The 20,824-nt window shown below is 53.9% G+C and overlaps 7 protein-coding genes across 7 annotated transcripts; 3 read left to right on the forward strand and 4 right to left on the reverse strand.

Annotated features, from left to right (window-relative positions):
- Positions 1-417: 417 nt before the first annotated feature.
- On the forward strand, positions 418-3,574 carry UMAG_06365 (uncharacterized protein; the record flags this gene model as incomplete). The annotated part of the gene is made up of 3 exons (XM_011394356.1): positions 418-1,383; positions 1,783-1,795; positions 1,971-3,574. The coding sequence occupies 3 exons, from the start codon at positions 418-420 to the stop codon at positions 3,572-3,574; spliced, it is 2,583 nt and encodes an 860-aa protein (XP_011392658.1).
- A 420-nt stretch (positions 3,575-3,994) lies between these two features.
- UMAG_06366 (uncharacterized protein) lies at positions 3,995-6,097 on the reverse strand (the record flags this gene model as incomplete). The annotated part of the gene is made up of 1 exon (XM_011394357.1): positions 3,995-6,097. One exon carries the CDS (start codon positions 6,095-6,097, stop codon positions 3,995-3,997), a length of 2,103 nt encoding a protein of 700 aa, XP_011392659.1.
- Positions 6,098-7,469: 1,372 nt separating this feature from the next.
- UMAG_06367 (uncharacterized protein) lies at positions 7,470-10,448 on the forward strand (the record flags this gene model as incomplete). The annotated part of the gene is made up of 1 exon (XM_011394358.1): positions 7,470-10,448. The coding sequence occupies one exon, from the start codon at positions 7,470-7,472 to the stop codon at positions 10,446-10,448; it is 2,979 nt and encodes a 992-aa protein (XP_011392660.1).
- A 939-nt stretch (positions 10,449-11,387) lies between these two features.
- On the reverse strand, positions 11,388-12,753 carry UMAG_06368 (putative ribonucleotide-diphosphate reductase subunit RNR2; the record flags this gene model as incomplete). Its single annotated transcript, XM_011394359.1, has 2 exons — positions 11,388-12,323; positions 12,415-12,753. The coding sequence occupies 2 exons, from the start codon at positions 12,751-12,753 to the stop codon at positions 11,388-11,390; spliced, it is 1,275 nt and encodes a 424-aa protein (XP_011392661.1).
- Positions 12,754-15,297: 2,544 nt separating this feature from the next.
- UMAG_10996 (uncharacterized protein) lies at positions 15,298-16,595 on the forward strand (the record flags this gene model as incomplete). The annotated part of the gene is made up of 2 exons (XM_011394434.1): positions 15,298-16,067; positions 16,157-16,595. The coding sequence occupies 2 exons, from the start codon at positions 15,298-15,300 to the stop codon at positions 16,593-16,595; spliced, it is 1,209 nt and encodes a 402-aa protein (XP_011392736.1).
- A 132-nt stretch (positions 16,596-16,727) lies between these two features.
- UMAG_06370 (uncharacterized protein) lies at positions 16,728-17,937 on the reverse strand (the record flags this gene model as incomplete). Its single annotated transcript, XM_011394360.1, has 2 exons — positions 16,728-17,784; positions 17,867-17,937. 2 exons carry the CDS (start codon positions 17,935-17,937, stop codon positions 16,728-16,730), a joined length of 1,128 nt encoding a protein of 375 aa, XP_011392662.1.
- A 654-nt stretch (positions 17,938-18,591) lies between these two features.
- UMAG_06371 (uncharacterized protein) lies at positions 18,592-20,040 on the reverse strand (the record flags this gene model as incomplete). The annotated part of the gene is made up of 1 exon (XM_011394361.1): positions 18,592-20,040. The coding sequence occupies one exon, from the start codon at positions 20,038-20,040 to the stop codon at positions 18,592-18,594; it is 1,449 nt and encodes a 482-aa protein (XP_011392663.1).
- Positions 20,041-20,824: the final 784 nt, after the last annotated feature.

The following is a 20,824-nucleotide window of genomic DNA, read 5'->3' on the forward strand; positions in this document are numbered from 1 at the left end:
GCAGGATAATCATGAATGCGCCGATATGGCTGAGCTACTAGAGACATGAGAGGTTGGTGGACTTATTATTCTTGCACCCGCAGCACAAGCCGTGGCAGCCGATTCTGGATTCTGAAGCTGATTCACTACATTTGCAACCTCATCGAGGCAACTCTCGTTGCTATTTCGTCTCGTCCACCACCGCTGTTTGCTCCTTTATCTATCGTGGCGCAATATTCACGATTCGCTATTCCCTTAGGCACTCTTTGGCGGATCTGACTCCCATCATCTCTGATTCATCCGCTATCCTCGCCAGCTGCTCACATGAGCTCGTAAACTCGTCGAATACCTCTGGGCCGTCGCCCTGCTACCCTACTTCAACCCTGTGCCCATCAAGCCATTTGCCTGAGTCGGCGGCTTTGCTCGGTGACCAGCCACATGTCGTCATTCCTCCAGCTCCCCGCCTGGCGCACCCTGGCGTCGTCTGCCATGCTTCGACAGCTAATCCTTTTTGCGCTGCTGTACTCGGCCGCCGTCGTGGCTAGTCCAACCTTTACGGAACTCGATGCTCGCTCTCAGTCACCTTTCTCAGTACCAGATGCATCCTCGACGTCCTACGAAGCTTTGGGCTTCCAACGAGTCAATGTCACTCTTGCCGTTATGTCCAGGTGCCCAGACGCTCTCGCATGTGAAGCCGCTTTCGATAAGGTCCTCGACCGTGTCAACGCCAAAATTCGCCTAACTATGACTTATATCGGATCCGTCGACGAGCATAAAACTCACAGCAGATACGGCGCTTTCTGCATGCACGGCGATCAAGAGTGTGCCGGCAACATTCAACAGCTCTGCATCCAAGATGCTCTCAATCCCGTTCGCGCCGGCGAGGACTTTGACCTCAGCCCCAGTGCTGCACAGAAGAAATGGTGGAACTTTCTTCAATGTCAGAACTATGCAGGTCTCTCCAAGATCGGCGACGAAGGCCTTGCTCAAAGATGTCTGCGTGTCGTCGACGGGCCCTCCTGGGACAAGGACGGCATTGCAGACTGCGTTCACGGCAAGCACGGCCGGAAGCTCTTGCAACACAGCATACTGGCTTCCAAGAAGGCCAGCCTCGTCAAATCTTGCACCATCGTTTTTGAAAATGGCAAGAAGTGCATTCGCGATGGAGGCGCTTGGAAGGATTGCGATCTTGGCCATCAGCCCGCCGATTTCATTGCCGAGATCGAACGCATCTGGTCTCAAAAGAATGAGCTTTTGAACCAACTCCTTTCACCCAGCTCGAACAAGACTGTATCACAAGCCCCCACTCGACTCGTCAAGCGACAGTCTTCCTCGTCTCCCTCATCCACCGACACCAGCTTCAACAATCCCTTTTCGGGCTCAAGCACCCCGCCCAGCGTTTTCGTAAGTATTGTCTCGGCTCCGTTGTGCATCTCGCCATTCACCTGGGTCTCTCTGGCGCTCCATCTTATGCTTCGTTCGACCGCCTGACAGCTGTGTCAACCTTAGCGGGAAAGGTCTTGTGCACGGCTGGCTTCCCTTGGACACCAATTTTGGGCGCATCGAGGTGTCTGTTGAAGTTCTCGAACCCCTGGATCTTGCTCTTCATGTAGCCAGCCTCCTGGTCGCATGTCGAGCGCTGATTCTCGCTCGTCCACTTCTTGCCGTTATCATCGTCGCAGTCCACCAGCTCAAACAACGCATTTTTTTGTCCCTCTGTTCCACCGAATTCGTCCCCGCGACGCCTGTCCCGCATCCATCCCACCTGGTACTTGGTAACATCATCTGCTTGCGTCGTTGCAGACACTGATCATTGGTTAGTATATTTCTTACCGCTTTCTTTGCCAATTCCGAATTCACCAATCAGCACGGGCTGCGTCTCTGGGTTCCCTACAGTCGCACCTCTTGTTTTGTTAAGAGACAGAGCAGCAATCCCTTTTCGTCCCAGAGTTCTAATCCCCCGATTCCGTTCCTCTCTTTTGCTGTCACAGCCATCGCTCTGTTTGTCATCGTCGTTTGCTTTGTCCTACTGAGGATCATTATGCGCAACCGCCGACTTCGTCGTCTGGGATTGCTTCCTGAAGGGCCCTTGGATCGCCTGCTCGGACCAACCCGGGAAATCGAAGACACGCTCACCCCACCCAAACTGCTCGAAGCTCGAATCGCACACGACTTTCGGCCTGCAGCTTACGACGCCGAGGTGAAAGCGAAAGGCTGGGACGCCGTCATGCCCATTTCGGCGGCTGTGCCACCTGTTCTCTATTCCGATCTTTTTCCCAAGCCCAACACCGCAGACACGGATGTCCCAACCGGTGTTGCTGATGCAGCTTCAGCCGCGCAGAACGACTTTGCCTATCCACCGACATCCTCACTCGCAGGTGGCTTGACTCGCCACTTGCACATTCCATCCTTTCTGCGCCGTAACGGTGAGGGCAGCTCGCATGACGATGCTGCGGCCGCTAGCAACAATGGCACCCCGAACAATGTTAGCGCCAACGGAAGCGACGCAGAAGCAAAGAATGCGAGAGCAGACACCAGTACCCCAGCCTCGGTCAACGTCACTGTGCTCATCGCCATGCCATGTCAGCGTACCGTCTTCCCCTCAACTCAACACCAGTACAATCATGCAGCACTCAAGTCGCAGCGCTCGCTCAATATTGATGGCGTCGCGTCGAACAAGATTGTCGAGGTCGAAGAGAGCGCCAGCGGACACCAGGGCGGCGGTCTTAGGCGAACCGCCAGCATGAAAAGTTTCCGGACGGCAGCCTCGATCAAGAGCATTGGCGACGCACGCAGGGAGGCTTTCTTCAACAAGATGAACGAGCAAGAAGGAAACAATGCTGCGCAGAATGTTGCTGCGATCAACATGGACGACGAAGATGAGGAGGAATTGCCGGAGCTCGTGTTCGGAACGGCGAGCGTACCGATCTTTGTACGCATACCAGGTGCCAGTGCTAGTGCTGCTGGACGAGAGCCTTTCGCGGGCGCATTGGAAGCGTACCAGCCGCTACGATCCGAGCTGACCCGTCTTGTGGCCAGTGCTCACGAGGCACGCGAGCGCAAGGCCGCCATGGAAGCTGCAGCCAAGCAAGTTGAGAAGGATGCGGCCAACGTTGATGATGGACAGACAACCATCGACGAGAGATCGACGAGCAACAACCCAGGTCAGACTGACGCTGCTATCAACAGTGGCGCCGTTGGCTCTAACGGTCATCGTGTCAGTGCTAGCGAGACCATCGACAGCGAGACAGCCGTCATCCTTGGTTCGGCCGGTCTTGCCAGTGTGCCCGCAGCGGCGCATCAGGACGGACTTGGTGATGTGGTGAGTCGCATGATGGCTCAACCGGCTCACCCCACGATCTCGGAGTCGTCCGTCGTGCCAGCACCTGCGATTCTGAGCGGTGTTCAGCCGGATCGGTTCACTGAAGCACCCCGACCCAGCATCGGTGTCAACTCGAACTTGTCTCGTGACGAGACATTGCTGACTCTACCGGACCACGACGCTGCAGAACCGTACAACACGTCCACCATCACTCTGGACCCGCTGCTCGGCGACACGCACACGCACACGCGCACCGAGACGAATAACGGCTGATGTTCTTTCCGTGTGATTCCCGCTTCACGCTTCACGATTTACGATTTCGCGTCCTCACTTTTGTATTTGTCTGATTCGTGATCTGCACAAAGATACCATTCACAATTTCGGCCTTTGTGACACGCGACTGCTCGGAGTGATGAAACAAACACGAATCATGAATGGTAGACACCTAGCGAGCTTGAGACATTCATGATTATACACGGACGAGCATGGAGAGGACGAGAGAGACCAGGCGGAACGGTGTGGTGGGGATGGATGCGGTGACTGGATGCGAGACGAAAGTGATGGGTGCGAGTACAGATGCAGATGGGTCAAGCGAGGGATGCGATGTTAGCGAGATGCGCGACGAGATGTCGAGACTACGATCAAGTTGGGTGGTAGTGCGACGCGAGCTGATCGCGTAAAGGATCGAGTGATTCAAGTTGATGCGTTTGGGACGAGCATAGCGTTGACGGTGGCTTCCTCTTCCGGGTCCGTTGTGCCCTCTGACAAGGTCTCAGAGATGGCTAGTGGTGAGTGTTTGGGTTGCGCGTCTTGTGTAGCTCGTCCATGCGTGTAGTCAGGCGAGCGTGTAGACGGAAGAGACTTACTGACCCGCTCAACATCATCAGCTGCGTCCAAGACGACGGCCGCATCCAGGGGAGTGGCCTGCGACGTTGGAGTGGAGCGTTTGGGACGACGTCGCAACGGCAGCTCTGCCCAGCACTCCTTGCGACAGGTTGGACAGGTGACCCACTTGCCCACCGTATCATGCTGTTCGTGTCGCGCCGTCTGTTGCGGCTGCGCAGAATCCGAGATGTCTTGATTGTCAACATCCGAAGTCGACTCATCCGAGTCAGTGTCAGCAAGGATAGTATCTAAATCGCTCGTGCCAGCGAGGTGGTTCTCGACACGCATGCTGGTGCAAAGACAGTCAAGATGCACCTCGTGATGGCATGGCGCTAGCTTGACCAGGTCGGTGGTCATATTATCGCTGGTTTCGGGGAGTTCGAGGTGGCCGTCGTCGGAGCGTGAGGTGAGAGGATAGCGAGGAAGACATGCTGGCGCATCACAACGCCATCCTTGCTTACGCTCTCGTGCTCGAACCTCGTCACGCAAGGTTGTACAAGGTACAGAGGCAGCCGAAGCTCCGGCAGACTTGGAGCGCGGCGGCGAGATTGCGTCTTGAGCGGCGCGATTGGTCAGGTCTGGACTGATGCTAGCTCGGCAGAAGGGACAGGTCCATTGAGAAGGGGGCAGCTTCTCGAGCCATTCACGCAAGCAGCCAGCGTGAAGTGTGTGGTGCCCCTGGCACGGCACGGCTACGACGGCTTCGTCTTGAGTTTTGGGGCCATCGATCCATTCGGGACGGTCTTCGGTGTCGTAGTTGTCGAGACAGATACCGCATCCTAGCAGCGCATCTTGCTCGGCTGCAGAGGGGGAGGAGTCGCCAAAGCCACCGATGCTGCCCATACCTAGACGCGCCATACGAGCTCGAAGTTCGGCATCCGCACGCTCGAGCTGTTTGACGTAGTTTGCCGCCTTCTGTGGATCGGGCTGTTCGGGCTGGGGCGCTGGGGTAAAGTGAATGTCGAGGATGATGCGGAACGGCGGACCAGCAACGAGGCGAGGCTGTTGTGATTCGGGTGCGTCAGGCGATGGACCTCCAGGTGGAGAACCGGGCGTGACCTGGGCGATTGGCCAGGCGGTTTGAGTGCTTGGGTCGTAGATGAAGGAAAACGGCAAGGGCGATGCACCAAAGGGAACAAAGAGAGGAGCAACGGGGACGTGGCCGTCCGGGTGAGGATGTGAGTGCACTCCGGCAGGACTTGTTCCAAGATGGTTGCTAGATGAATCGATCGGCCGCGAAGCGGGCTGAGCAGAGTCTGGCTGACTCGGTTGAGGTGCTGTTGAAGTATTTGGCGATCGCGGTGGCTGGCTCTGGTTGTGGGTTTGGTTCTGGTTATGGTTTGATGGTGAGGATGCCAACGTCGCCGTGGAAGATGGCTCACGTTGCGGCAATGGCTGCGGATGGAAAGCGAGGAGAGCGGGATTGCCGTCCGGTGCAGCAAAGGGAAGGCGGAAAAAGATGGGTGGACGCGGTAGGTCGGTCGTGTCTGTGTGCGGCTGTGAGGGGGAGGTGGAGGTGTGGGAAGCTTGGGAGGATGATGATGGTGTGACAGATGGAGCTTCTGGCTGCTGCGCTGCATTTGTATCCTGAGTTTGCACGCCGGAAGCGCCTGTGGAATCAGCCGCGTGGTTGGCTGTGGATTGCTGGTTGGGAGGAGTGGCTTGGTTTACATTGGCGTGGATGATGTTGAGGAAGCTGCTCATGAAGCTGTCCCATAGGGTTGTGACAGGCGTGGTTACGCCTTGAGCTGGAATTGATGTAGATGAAGAAGGTGACGAAGATGAAGAAGATGGGGAGGGTTGTTGTTGGGTTGCGCCTGGAGACGATGGTTGTGGTGGAGGTGGATTGTGGTGGTCATGTGTGGGGCGGGGTGAATGAGGACGATCGGTAGACGAGTTAGAGTTGTCCATGTTGATCAGATGGGTGTTGGCATGGGATGCAACGGAGAACTTGGAAGTGAGAGATGGATGGATGCAAAGAGGATGGTTAGGGTGAAGAGCTGATCTTGACAAGGTGGAGGCCAAGAAGCAGATATAGCCAGCCAGTCAAGGAGGGTAGCCGGTGGAGGGGAACTGCGCTGTGCGGTGAATTAGGCAGATTTGAAGCCTTTTCTTATTTCCGTAGTCGTGAGACGTGAGTGACTCTTGACTGGCGTGTGTGCGTGTGCTGTGCTGGGATGTGCTGATAATTTGAACTCGTGATTCACGATTGATAGCCGGTTCCACACACACATATTCCACGATTCGTGGTTACACGGTTCTGCACGATTCTCCACCTTCACGCTTTTTGGTGTTTGACTCAGACAATCACGAGTGGCAGATACGAATGCCGTTGCAACTTGCACCAGGTCGGTGCTAACATTGATGACGTTGGATGATGAGGTGGACGATTGTTGTACGTACACCAAGTGTAGCAGTCACGAGCATCGAGTAATCGTGAAAGGAGACTATGAATCACGAACGGATGCCGGCAACTACAAACACAATCACGAATCACGAATTTGATGGTGAGTCGTGAATTGCGACTGCCGACTCGTGACTGACGTTCCACGAGCTTCTCGCAAATTTCGTGTTTGCGTCACGCGTGGCACGTCAAGCACCAAGGCACGAGGCATGTGCTCTCGGCTTATAATTCTGAGTGTGAGATCTTGAAAATCCACAGTGTATGGAGAGACGCACGACTCGTCACTCACTCTGGCTTGTCCAACACAGCGCAGCAGGGTCCAATCACGAATCGTAAATCGTGAATCGTGAATCTTGCATACTCACGACTGTATGCTAATCGTGAATCACGAATGTTAGTTACTCGTCACTGGGTTGACAGTCACAGAGCGGCGGAACATTCACAATTCACGATTAGAATTACACGATATGAAAGAATCACGAATTACCGAGTTGAGTGGGTGAATCGTGAATCTGCCAAGTTGTGCGTTCAGTTAGGCTTGAAAGTGGAGTCATGAATACAACTCGAATGCTGTTGAGCAGTGCGAGTATTTTAAAGTAGAGTATGGTGCATGCACCCTGCAGATCCGCGTATGCAAGCCACTCGTGCTCAGGGGCAACTTGTGTTGGTTGCTTCTTGTGTTCTTGTCCTACCATCAACCCATTGACCCCTGACTCGATCCCGATCTCGTTCTCGACCGAGCCAGTCGTCGTGGTTGCCTGCGATCAGCTGCACTTTTGGCACCATGTCGAGTCTATCAAGACTACCGTAGATGCCTCGCCTTCCATCTGTCTACAGTCCCACCACCATCATCATCCTCACCTCCTTCAGCGCTCATCAATGTCGACCGTTGCCTTGTCGTCGAGCACGTCTCGACCGCCTCACTCCTCTCGCTCTTTGCCTGTCATCACCGTCTTCAGTCATCCCGCCGCCCGTCTCATCAAGACTGTGCCGCAACTACAGCCTCCCACTCGAATCAATGCGCATATCACCCAAGATACCCTCGGCGTCGGCCGCACTTCTCCATCCGATCTCGTCTTGACAGACGTCTATGGTCCCCTTTCACTTCTCGTCGTCCCTGATCCGCTTGATGCCTCCATTGCAACTCTTGTCCTCTCCGTCGGCTTTCACGACCCTAACCTCCAAGGTGCTGCGCGACGCTTCGTGCTGCCATTCCGCTCCTTTAAACGTGATCCCATCTCTGGACAGCTCGTCTCCCAGTCCCAGATCGACGGCTTTGATGCCGCTGACCGCACCATATATCCTGGTCTAGGTGCAGGTCTCAAAGGTCTCGACGGTGGAAGCTTTTGGTTTTTCGAGGACATCGGAGAGCATGGTGCCTTGGATCGCTTCCGCTGGGAAAGTCACAAGGTTGCTCGCCGCGCTATCTGGACAGTCTGGCTCATCAGTACTCCTGCGCCCGTTGTTCTTCACCTCCAAAATTTGCTTCAATCCTACCCCGCAACCGTACCTTCCCTTCCACCATGGCTGAAAGAGCGCAACGGCTACCCTTGGCAAGACAGCTACTTGGTGCATATGCTTCCACCCTCTCTCTCAGCAGAACAGCATCAACCTCGCCACCAGCCAACTAGCCCCACACTCGTCCCCACCAATCTCGCTCCAGCAGACGCAGCTGCGATCGCCATTCCACTTGATCACATCGCTGCCACAACTCTTCCGGATACAGACCAACAACCATGTGCAAATTCCAACCCAGGCTCTTCTCTATCCGTCCGCGCAAACCCCCTCGGCAATGGCTCTACCTCGATTTCCATTGGCGACGCTCCCGAGGTCATTTTGCGCGCACCAAATCGCACACCCCCTCCTCCTTCGCAATACAGAAATAGCTTGGTTGCGGTCGACAATCTCACTGGACAGATCGTTGGCGTTTTGGCCTCCCATGTCGACCTCGGCGCCACCACAGACAGCAGCGATGATGTTGACGCCGATGCCGACGAACAAGACGAAGCAAAGACCCCTCTCGATGAACAGCCACACTTTTTACATGAAACCACCACTCCCCATGCTCTCGGCCTGCACAACGAGTCCAAGCTGCTGCCCGAGCTGCCACCTGATCTGCCCGACAGTATCACACAAGCCGACTCTCCAACTCCTCGAACCAGCACAACTGTAAATCAAAATGCCTCTGTCTATCACATTCCAGCCGACGTCAGCGACACTTGCCGTCCACCATCGATTCTTGCTGCCGATACCTTTAGCCCTCCTCCCCTTCCAATCAAGCAGCAAAGTCCAACAAAAAGGGAAGCTGTGCCATCGCGTCCCACTAGCGCTGTCTCGGCTGCTTTCTTCACAGCCGAGTCTGATCTAGATACCATGTCCACCTACGACTCGGACGCCCTCGAGATCGACGCAAGCACAATCACTCACGACAGACTCTGCGCCAGCGTCACCACAATTCCGCGAAACGCTGCTGCCAACGACGTTGAACGACATCGTCCGGAGCTTCTTCGTGATCTTGTCCTGAACGACGACGATGCTGCTTCAGACGCGAGCGGCAGCACCGTAGGTGGTCCTGCTCTTCGTATGTGGCGCAAGGCAAGAGGCAAATCAAAGAACAAGCTGACGTCGCCCGCAACTGCTGCCGCTGATAACGCCAATGATTCCAAATCTCCCATCAAGTCATGCCGAGCCAGTGAGTCATCGCACCGCACCAGCAATGCCGAGACCGCTCTCGAGACGTTTTCGGATGACGAAATGGCCGAAGAGAGCCAGCTACAGCAACACGAGCAAAAGTCGGTTGGTGATGACCGTACGCGTGCCGAGCTCAACCTAAGTCGTCGGTCTCACCTTGCTAGATCGGCAATGTGCACAGATCAGGTGCGTCACATTGAGGATCGCATCTGGCGTGAAGCTCTGGAGGGCGGTCACTTGCCCATCGATGCACCTTACACACATCTGGCTGCCCGTGGCAATCCAGAGTTGTACTCATCATCCATCGTGTCCAGTGCTCGTTCCATCACCGATGGCTCTGCCATCGAGCTTCTGTCTGTCGATCACAAGGCTCCTAGCAGGGAGCGCAAGCGACGCCAGCACACTCAGCGTGCTGAGAGACACAATTACATGCAGGGCGGCACCGTACTCATCGAGTTTCTCGCCGGATCTAGTCGGATCGGTGCTAGTCTGATTCGCAGCGCTGGTCTCGTTGCTAGTGGTAAAGATGAACAGTCTGCCGCCCAAGAGTTGACTGTGCAGGGCTCGTCCGGAACAGCCGAGCTAGCCCTCAATGTGCTCGACTATGTACCTTTGCTGCCACAGCATTTGTTGTCTTTTTTTGGTCTATCGTCGAGCTCGCACGTCTCGGGGACCGCACCTCAGCCTCCTCGGCTTACCGCCTCCTCGTCCACCTCGTACCTGCCGAGTCTAAGTCTGCCGAGCTTGCCGGACTGGTTCACCAACTTTTTCGGCTTCGGTTCTTCCACTGTGGCTGGAAGCTCTGCCACTGAGGATGAAACGGTGGAGACGATGGGCGATCCGTCGAAAGCGGAAGAGTGGGAATACGCGATCCCCGAGTTTGATCCCAACTCTTTGTTCAGCACTCCTCGTCCTGTGTACCGTCGCAAACGTCCCGTACCTTGCGCCATGAACGGCTTCAGCATCTCGGCGGCTGCGCCGTCTTGCGCTTCCAACGCAACCGACGACGCCCAGCTTGGAGCTCGAGACGCTGCGACGCTGGCGCGCTCGACACCCGAGACGGCAGCAGCCAATAGTCGATACTCGATCTTGCACTTTGATAGCCTCGGGGTGGGCCGACGAGCGTTCCTTCGTGGTATGCCTGCAGTTAATGCCGCCTGCTTCTAGATCCTGTTGCGACCGACGTTTGTGAAATTGATCTTCTACTTGTGTATTGCACGTTGCACGTTTGTATCTGGCGATGTTTCGTTCTTGGTCTTCGTCATTCATCTTGGAGCCACTATCACGGTTGATTCTCGTCAAGTTGGCCACAAGGCTGCATGCATCGAATTGGTAGATGTCGTGTGAGGATGAGACGAGGAGTTTGGTTGAGTTCAAGATGCGCGTTGCGTTTGGGATTAGGATTGACGTTGGACGTTGTTGGGCTTGGTATATGCCTGGGTGCCTGTGGTTCTTGGAATGAGCGTTGGGTGTCGCCGAGGGGAGCTGGGAGTTTTGGTTGAGCGGCGTTGGGTTTGCACAATCACGAATCCATGGATGCGTTGTGGTTCTCAGCGCGAAATGGCGCCTCTGAACGCACGATCTCGAGAGCAGTTGAAACGGTACGGTATCGACCTACTCGTGACTGTAGCGGGATACAACTCAGAACGGCTAGTGTCGATGAATGATTTCTCGGCCTTACATTCGTCCTTGTTGGCGAGACAGGAATCACGAATCGATCTTGATGTGTGTGCGAAAGACGCACGACGGTCACCGTTCCGAATCGAGCCGGCCGTCAGAAAGCAGATCCTATCGACGACCCATCAACATCCGCAGTCTTTCCAAGTGGCACAGGCACACAAGGCGATCCAAGTACAAAACAGTGCGAGCTTAACCCAATGTCAAGTGTCACTGTATCACCTCATGACGTTCCAACGGGAATAATACACTCAAAGAACAACCATGCACGCACACGCGCACTGGCAAACGGCAACGACATGTCAAAAGGAATCGCAATGCAAACGAGAAAAAACTAAAGTACAGATATATAGGATGCAGAACCAAAGCGAGAGAACAACAAAGTCAAGCAGAGTATGAGTGGTGATCCAAGTATTCAGCCAACGAGAATTAGAAGTCTTCCTCCAACGAGAAAGTGTGTGTGCTCTTCTGGGTGCCATCGCCAGAGTCGTTGGCGTCCTTGCGCGCAACGCCAGCTTTTGCGTACTCTGCTACCTTTTTCTCAAAGAAGTTGGTCTTGCCTTCCAACGAAATGTTGGTCATAAAGTCAAACGGACATGTGGAGCCGTAGTGCACTGGGTTTCCGAGCGATACCAGCAAGCGATCGGCGACATACTCAATGTATTGGCACATGAGCTTGCTGTTCATACCGATGAGCGCGACGGGGATTGATTCGCACAGGAACGCCTTCTCAATTTCCACAGCCTCAGTGATGATCTTGAGCACCGTGTCTGGGTGCGCGCGCCTCCTGAGGTGGCTGAAGAGAAGGCAGGCAAAGTCCGTGTGAAGACCCTCGTCACGCGAGATGAGCTCGTTGGAGAACGTGAGACCGGGCATGAGACCGCGCTTCTTGAGCCAGAAGATCGAGGCGAATGAGCCCGAGAAAAAGATGCCCTCGACGGCGGCAAACGCGACCAGACGCTCGGCGAAAGTGGCACGCTTGTCGCTGATCCATCGAAGAGCCCAGTCGGCCTTCTGCTTGACGACCGGGATGGTCTCGACGGCGTCAAACAGATATTCACGCTGCTCAGGCTCACGGATGTAAGTGTCGATGAGCAGCGAGTAGGTCTCCGAGTGGATGTTCTCCATCATGATCTGGAAACCGTAGAAGCAACGAGCCTCGGCGGCCTGAACTTCCGAACTGAAACGCTCAACGAGGTTCTCGTTGACGATACCATCCGACGCAGCGAAGAACGCAAGCACATGCGAGATAAAGTGGCGCTCATTGTCGTTCAGCTTGTTGTCCCAGTCGTGGAGGTCCTTGGAAAGGTCGATCTCCTCTGCGGTCCAGAAGGAAGCCTCGGCCTTCTTGTACATTTGCCAAATCTGCAAGTAACAACGATCGAGATGCATGTCAGTACTGCGCGATAGGTAAAAGATATAGACATGCTCAGCTCGACTAGGGATGGTGACTTACCTCGTGGAAGCGGATGGGGAAGAGGACGAAACGACGGCTGGTCTCGACAAGCAGCGGCTCCTCCTCTTCGGGCAGATCCACGTCGCCGACAAACTTGCCATGCACTTGGTCTTCCGAGTCGGCAGCAGCGTCAGTGGCAGGCGTGGACTCTTTGATGGGCTTTGTGGTGTCTGCGAGCTTGCCCTTGGTGAGGAAACCAGGTTCGGAAAAGTCGTCGTCGTCGTTGGCCAACTTGGAAGCCGCCTTCTTGGAAGGAGTGGCGTTGACGTCGATGCCAGCGAGGCCAGCAGTGACCTTCTTAGAGGGGGTCTCGGGGTTGTGTTGAGTGACGGCCGACATGATGTAGGATGGATGTGCCTATGGATGCAGAGGTACAATGAGGGTGGTACTGAGGGTATGCAAGCAAAGAAAGCTGCGACGATGGGCTCAAGTGAGGCAAGGTGTGAGAGGAGGAGAGAGAAGGGATACAAGGAGGTGATGCTGTGGTTGGAAGGAAGGGACAATACGAGGGTACAAGGAGCGATTTAAGTACGTTTGGTTGTGCTCAGAGACGCGCTCTAGCAGATGAACAGGAAGAGCGAAGCGTGAACAACTCGACCAAGCGTGATCAATCACGAATCACAGAATGTTGGACAGCAGAAGACGTGTGTGTGGTGTTTGAGCGGACGGATGCGCGGGCGCGCGGTGACTGAAATGATCAACGCGTCTCTCTCTACACAGTCATCCACGCCCACGACTCGCTCGGCGTTTCTTTCTTTTTTTTTTGTCTTCTCTTTCGTTTTCACTCGAAATGACTCAAGAACGACACAGGCTGACATGAGATGAGACGAGTGAGGACAGAGCTGTGCTGCCTCGCTGCTCTGCTCTTTGACGAAATATACGCGCTCTCTACACGACACGCGAAAAATCAACGTCGGAACAGTCTAAACCAAACACGAACGTGACCAAAATTTGTACACAGCTCAGCGCGATGGAAATCATCGTGAATCACGAATCACGAATCACGAATCACGAATCACGAATGGGGCTTTCTTTGATTTACGATTCCCGACTTGGGCAGACGCGTCGTTTACGCCACGAGCAAACATCCACATGTAACGTAAAGTTACAGTCGTGAGTAACTGCGCAGCGAGCAGAAGACGTGTCGGTTGGACGACGCGCTTGACGTGTCTGATCGCCACGCTCTGTTTCTTCTGACCAGCCTTGAGCTTGAGCAAGGCTGCCTCTCATGCACAGCGCGCCGCAAGTGCAGCTGCGTTCGTGATTGTACTGCAGCTACTACATTTGGCTTAAGTTAGCTCAAACTCCGTCGACGTGTCCATCCCCGAGTTGTGAACGCGTCGGTTCGTGTCGGCCCCTGATCTGGACGCAGCTTGGCGTAAACGAGTCAGCTCATTTGCTCGCCCTGGTTGTTGCGTTCAATGTCGTTCCACATTCCTGATGGTGACAATCGGCTTTTCATGCGTCAGCTTACAGCTATGCTGTGACGAGCAAGTGTATGACTCGGTGACTGTACTTGGTCTTTGTATATCACTTGGACGCCGCTGAGCAGTTGGGATTCACGTCCACTCAACGTATCATGTATCATGGCACAGTCTGACCATCCATCAAAAGCGGAGATGGTGTAGCATTGAGATCATGTTTAAAGCGGACAAAGATACACGAGGATGTTGAACTTGGTGACACTTGGCGTCTTGGGTTAGAAACCCGATCTTGACCCAAGTCGGTTGCCTCTGAGAGAGTGGACAGCAAACATGACTTGGCTGCACGCAGTTACCAAGCTCGGTCACATTCGGACGATCGACCAACTAGCCGTGCCACTTGGCACGCCTGTGCAACGCCATCAAGTCGTCACCGCGCCACATGATTCTCGCGTCTTGATTAAGCGGTCAAACCAACAAGTTCGCGCGCTTCTGATGGTATGCAACTGTATGCAGCCCATCGTGCGCTCAAAGGCTAGTGTGTGGACTACGCGTGTGACACAACGACGCAGGCTTGGCACGCATGTGCATTGCTTCCTGATCTGATAAGATCGATCCAAGTCCGCTTTCGTGACCGAGACGAGACTTGGACAGAATCAGGAACACTCACGACTGGACCCGCACGATTAACTTGAGTGAAATCTTGTCAAGATCGGCGATTCTGTCTGATGCATACCCAAGCCTTAATTGCCCGATTCAACCGAATCTGTGACCGATCACGATCTTGTTCGACCCTTGGCTGTGTCCACACCGAGACAAGCATGAAGCGGATGCAGAGGACAGTTTGGTTTCTGGTCACGAGTCGTGTTGGGGAAAATCCGGAGAGTGAAGCTCGCTTGAATTCTTGAACCGTGGCTCGTGAATTATTATTTACGCTTGGTCTGCCTGTCAAAATCATAACTCAAAATTCACATTCAAGCTTACTCGCCTCTACTCCTCAGTACGGACCCCGGATTCACGATTCACGATTCACGATTCACAATCCTTCATAGCCGGTCATACCATCCGTTGCAAAACACTTCTGTGCTGCCAGCTTGACGTACGATGCTCTGTTGGCAACACGCGATCCTCTTGTGCGTTGACTGTGGTTGAATCGACAAGTGATGTTGAGAGGCGCTTGCTCGCTCGTGTTTCAGCTCGCCGGCCACTCGGTATGTGTCGTTCTGGTGGAAGCGCCAACGGCAGGTCTGAAAGCCGAAGCCGGTCAGGGTCCTCGTTACTCTCACAAAGACCTGGGTTCGTGTCTCTCCTTCTTCTGCTACTTTACTTTCCCTTCCGCAATCAACGACGTCGAATGCGTCGGCGGCCTGTCATACCTACGTGTTCCATCCTTTACCCCTCGACAGCGCGACTCAGGCATCCGCCTGCCTCGTGTACCGGTAATCGATAGGACCGAACCAGAATGACCGACTCGATTGAAAAGATCACCACCAGGCACACAACGCCGGACAACTTTCCTCTGGCGCTTACCATCTTCCGGCCCAAGTCGGAATCTGCCATCAGGGCAAGCGTTGTCTTTGCCAACGCAACCGGTGTTCAAGCGCGATTCTATCACAATGTCGCTGCCTGGCTTGCCACTAACGGTGTCGCCGCCTACACTTTTGATTATCGATTTTCAGGTGCATCCTTCCCGCTCGAGTTTGACGCGCTCAAGCTCGCCGAAGACGAAGATTATCTGGAAGCAGCTTTGCGCCAGTGTCCAGAGCATGTTGACCTCACCACCACCTGGTCCAAGGTGGATTTCGCTTCCGTCGTCCGACTCGCTTACGAGTCGAATCCACACGTAGACGTTACCATCATCGGGCACAGCTTGGGTGGTCATCTCATGGCCGTCTTGCCTTCTGACCACCTATATGGTCCTAAAGCAAAAGTCAAGCGTCTTCTCAACGTCTGCGGTGGTAACGCTTTCGTTCAGAACCAGAAGGAGCCTGACGCAGCCCAATTTGGCTTTATGGAAATCATCGTCAAACCTCTTGCCGAAGAAAAGATCTTTCGAGCCGCAAACTTGGGTCTTGGATACGATCTTCCCTACGGCCCAGGCGTCGAGTGGGTCCAGTGGTACTTTCATCCCCACTTTGCATTCAACCGCAAACATAATCTCGACTTGGTACGTGATCTCAAAGGTATCCCGCTACTCTATGTAGGCTTTGAAGACGACGACAAGATTGGCAAGTAAGTATTCTGCCATAACGTTTTGACGTGATCCGCGCATCATTAACCGTGCTCCCCCTCTTTCACCACATGCCCTGTTCGCCGCACAGAAACATGATGGAAAAATACCTTGGTATGTTTGACCACTCTGATCGACTCAAGCAGAGCCTCTGGATCGATCCTCTTAAGAAGAATTGGCCCGCTTGTGGACATGTCAACGCCTTCACAAAGAGCAAACATGCCAAACTCGTACCTGTCGAGCATGGCGAGGCATACACCTCCCAAGATGACCTTCAAGATGCCCTCTCCAAGCACCCCAAACCACCTCGCAACACGCTCAGCAAAGAGGAGACTATCTGGAAGCTTTTCCTCGACTATATTCTGGGAAAAGAGGTAGATAAGTCCAACGCTGAATACAAGGTCTGGACACCGCAGGATGAGAGGGATGTTTTCCGCGAACGCGAAGAGGACGCCGAATCACGCGCAAAAACTCCGCGACACGAAGATATCATCTTAGGTCTAGTCGCTCCAGGAAAAGCCAAGCTGTAACACCAACACCACAACCAACACGGAACAGTAACATGAGTTGATTGCAAAACAGACAGAACATCTCGATTCACTTTGCCATCGCCAACGTGTGTGCTAGCTACCAGTCCACTCAAGCTTCGCATCGTCTCAGCTCTAGATCAGCAATGCAAACATGTGAGCAATGAGTAGGCAAAGTATCGGAACGACGTAAGCCAAGAATCGCGAAGAAGCCGCAATGTTCTTGCTCTCACTTGCCGAGTTCGTGCGCGAGCTCGTACCTGTGCCGGAACCGGATCCAGATCCAGATCCAGATCCAGAATCACCGTCACCCTTCCACAAATCTGGACTGCGAGCTGAATCGTCACGGATCGCAGTCTCAATCTGCGTCATCCAAAGTAGCCAGCTGCGCAGATAGGCGTCCGTAGTCTTTGTAACCGTACTGGGAACGAAAAGCGGGGTCGATCCGTTGCCCAATGTCAGGGCCGCGGCGTGGAACTGAACCCTGGCACTTTTAGCAGCTTGAATGAAACGGAAGACTGTTTCTGGTACGCTTGTACCCACCACGGTAGCGCCATGATTACGCATGAGCACCAGAGGTCGGAATCCGTCGGTCTGATTGATAGTATCCACGGTAGCGCTCGCAGGTCCAAACTTCTGCGCTAGACCAAATCCCTTGATCACATTGTCCACAGCCAGAGACAAAGTGTTGGGGTCAGCATCCAAGGCGTCGAAGATCGGAGCAGGATGAGCGCCCATGAAAGCGGATCCTGAAGTAGCCGAGTACAAGCTCGTCATGTCCGACGCCGTTGCACCAGCAGAGGTGCCATTTGCGCGGTTAGCCCGAAACATCGCCCAAGGTAGAAGTTGTTCGGTCTGGTAGAAAGCGATGCTGTTGACGGTGCTGTTGGGGAATCTCTGGTAGATGGAAGAATGAATAAAGACCTCGGCAGGGCGATTTGGTATGGGATAGCCGCTGAGCGCCGCCGAGGTGACGACCGAGTCATTGATTCTAACCACGGCGATGTCGGCAGGAGTCACCTGTGCGGCAGTACGGCTGTCAGTGGTGATCAGGAATGCAGTGTTGGGCGACAGAGGGTCGCGGATCGAAATGTGACCAGCTGAATCGTCGGCGATGCCTTGTTGTGCCAGGATTCGAGAAGCATTGACCAGTTGATTGACAGCCAGTTGGCGCGGTGTCAGCACCGGAAGACTATAAGCGCGAGAAGCAGAGTGCTCAAAGGGTCAGTGACGTGACAAGAAGAGACGTGATACACTCCCACTTCTAGACTTACGATTGCGGCATGACCACGATGGCAGCAGCGAGCAGAAGCACGACCTGTGTGACGTGAGCAGAGTATCTCATCTCGGGTAGATCTTTGTCGATGCAGCGTGACGATTTTGCGACTGTCTAGTTCAAACAAGCCCATGCAACAAGTGAATCAGGTCATTGGCGTTCCACCTTGGCCTTCTTATACCCTTCTCTAGTGCTAGCAGCTGGCCCTTGTCAACGGCGCGCATCGTATCGCGGCAGCGGACGGTCCGCTTGCTTCGCTCTCGCATTTGAAGCTTCTCAAACTGCATTTCGCAGGCCTGTCAAAGATGAACGCAAAGCGAGACACTGCCACAAACCCCCCGAGTCGGGAGCGCCGACGAAGTTCCACCGCGCTTCGGGTCTTCCGTTCTTGGACGATCCGTCATATCCAAATCAGACTCAATACTGCGCACAGTTCGAACAAAGAGTTTCGTGATTGGATTGGATCCGATGCAATACCGCGTTAGATTCATCAGGCCACGACCCTCAACAACAACCGCTCAAACATGCACAGACAAACGAACAAGGAGGTCCTCAAAAGTTCCAAAGAGACTGCAGTCACGAATCGTGAATACGACTGGAAAATATTGTTACATCTAGCATTCCATGCAAGTCCAGGATCCAGAGGGCGGCAACAGTTTAGAAAGGGTCGGCATCGACCGAGCACGAGCACGACAACGTAGGAGATTCCGAAGACAAACCAAACTAGGACGAGGACGTCGACTTTTCCTTTTGCTGCTGTTGCTGCTTCTTTTGAGCTTGCTGACCCTTCATTGCAGAGCTTCGCTCGTAGTGCATCCAGATGGGCAAGGTAAGCATAACGACGGCGAGCCAAGCCCAGAGAATACCGAACCATTTCAGCATCTCGACTCGCTCGCCGACGTCAAAGATGATCTTTACATAGATCTGGCGAATGCTATAGAAGGGCATCGAATAGCCATATTTGTAGAACGATGGAGAGAGCTCGATCGGAAGGTTGGCAACCGACACGTTGATGATGATCCAGAAAACAAGCGTGAAGCCGATAAAGCGGGGCCCGACGATAGAGATGAAGCACTCGGTGACGAAACCAAGTACGCACATGGCGATGAAGGTAGCGCACCACCAAGTCATGAATCCTGCACCATAGCTGAAGGTGCGTCCGAAGGGCACCTCGAAAGGAATATTGAGGAGAGAGATCATGAGCGACAAGAAGAAGTAGCACACAAGCGGAGCCGCAAAGCGCATTGCAACAAGCGATCGGAAGCGCAGATACGGTTGCAGAGCTTGCCTGGCGCCAAAATTTGCCATAGTAAAGACGAATGCCAAAATGCATTGGTAGATAAGACCAACCACCAACACTGCAATGGCAACGGGCACATCGTAAGGGCGCAGGTCACGTTGATTGAGGATAATGGGTTGCGTGATCGTCTGTGGGGCGTTGGCCAGATTGCTGATGGCGGTCTGGTTACCAGCTACCGTGGAAAGATATTGTGCAGCCATTTGCGAGCTGAGCTGAGCGACGGCCTTGTTGAGCGTTGTCATGGCGGGAGAGAGCACCATAGATGGAACCACCTGAAAGTTGCGTGAAGTGGCGTATGTGAGTGATACAAGTGAGCGAGGATCCCAGGATGAATCGCCGTTAGCACGAGCCTGTTCCAATTTGGCGGTCGCATTCTCGACAACAGTGACGACCAACCAAGTGGATAGAGCATTGGTCACCTCGTAATCGATCTGGTCCTGAGTTGGGAAGCGAGCAGGGTCGATGACAGTCCACGTGCTGCGCGGCCTGGCGGCGCTGTTGTTGGTATCCAAAAGAGCCTGCTGTACAGCAGAACCTACCGCGCCGGTATCGCGATTGATGACCCACGCGTTAAGGTTGGGCGAGAGATCGATCTCCTTGTACACGGATCCCCAGTAGATCGAGACGATGGTCCAGATGACAACCATGATAAGCATGGCAGCCCCACCCACGGCCTTGAGGTAAGCGCCACGTTGCACTTTGAGCCGTGGCGACCAGAATGTTTCCTGGCCGATCTGCGGTGGTTGGCAAGCCGGTGTCGCCGTGTTGGTTGTTTCGTCAGTGTTCATCTCCTTGTGGTGGGTAGGTGAAGAAAGAGCAGTGGAGCTGGCGCCAGCCGAGGTGTGTGAGGAAGTGCGTTGAACGGAAGACATGAGACTGAGCTGTGATCAGTCCGTAGTCCAAGAATAGGCGAGACGCACGAGACGGGAGAGTGTGAAGGTGTCGATAGGTGTAATGGGGATCTAGCGGACTGGGTCTGTGTCGGTTCTATTTGAAAGATTGAAGAATCACAGATATCGTGATAGACGGATTCGGTCTCAAACAAGGACAAGTCGACAGCTTATATGTTGTCGATGCTCAGACGACACGAACGTTGGCCTACGTTGCTCATCCCTTGTGGAAGGGAAAGAATTTTGTACACCATCATCCCAACGGGAGCAACACGAATCGTGGGTTCAATGCTGTTGATCCGTGGACTATCCGAGGACCTCACAAGCAGAGCCTGCGCCTGAATAACAAATTTCCGCGGGAGGTGAGGTGCAAGGAAAAACAAAGCGTGTCTGGGTCATTCGCAGCTTGTAGGCGGAAATCGTAACTGGACAAGAACAGCGATCCAACGTGAACGACTCACGACTCCAGGTAAAGGGGTTAAGGGATAAGCCCACAATAAATCAATTAATTAAAATAAGTTCAGATAGCAAAAACTTTAAAAAAAAATCGCCATCCGTAGGTCCGGCGACTGTAAAGATGGCTCACAATCACGAATACTTCCCCTACGCGGCGTATGGGTAAGATTGTTGTGGCCGATAGCGAGTCAGGTGTAGGGTCCCAGGATCCCAGTCAAGCAATCGTGAATCGGAAACGCTGGTTCTCACCATTTTCTTTGTAATTGTGTGTTGTTCAGATTAAGTTAGCCCTTCGCCTCTTCCATGGAGG

This window comes from Mycosarcoma maydis, chromosome 23 (genome assembly GCF_000328475.2).
Source record: "Mycosarcoma maydis chromosome 23, whole genome shotgun sequence".
In the NCBI taxonomy this organism is placed as follows: domain Eukaryota; kingdom Fungi; phylum Basidiomycota; class Ustilaginomycetes; order Ustilaginales; genus Mycosarcoma; species Mycosarcoma maydis.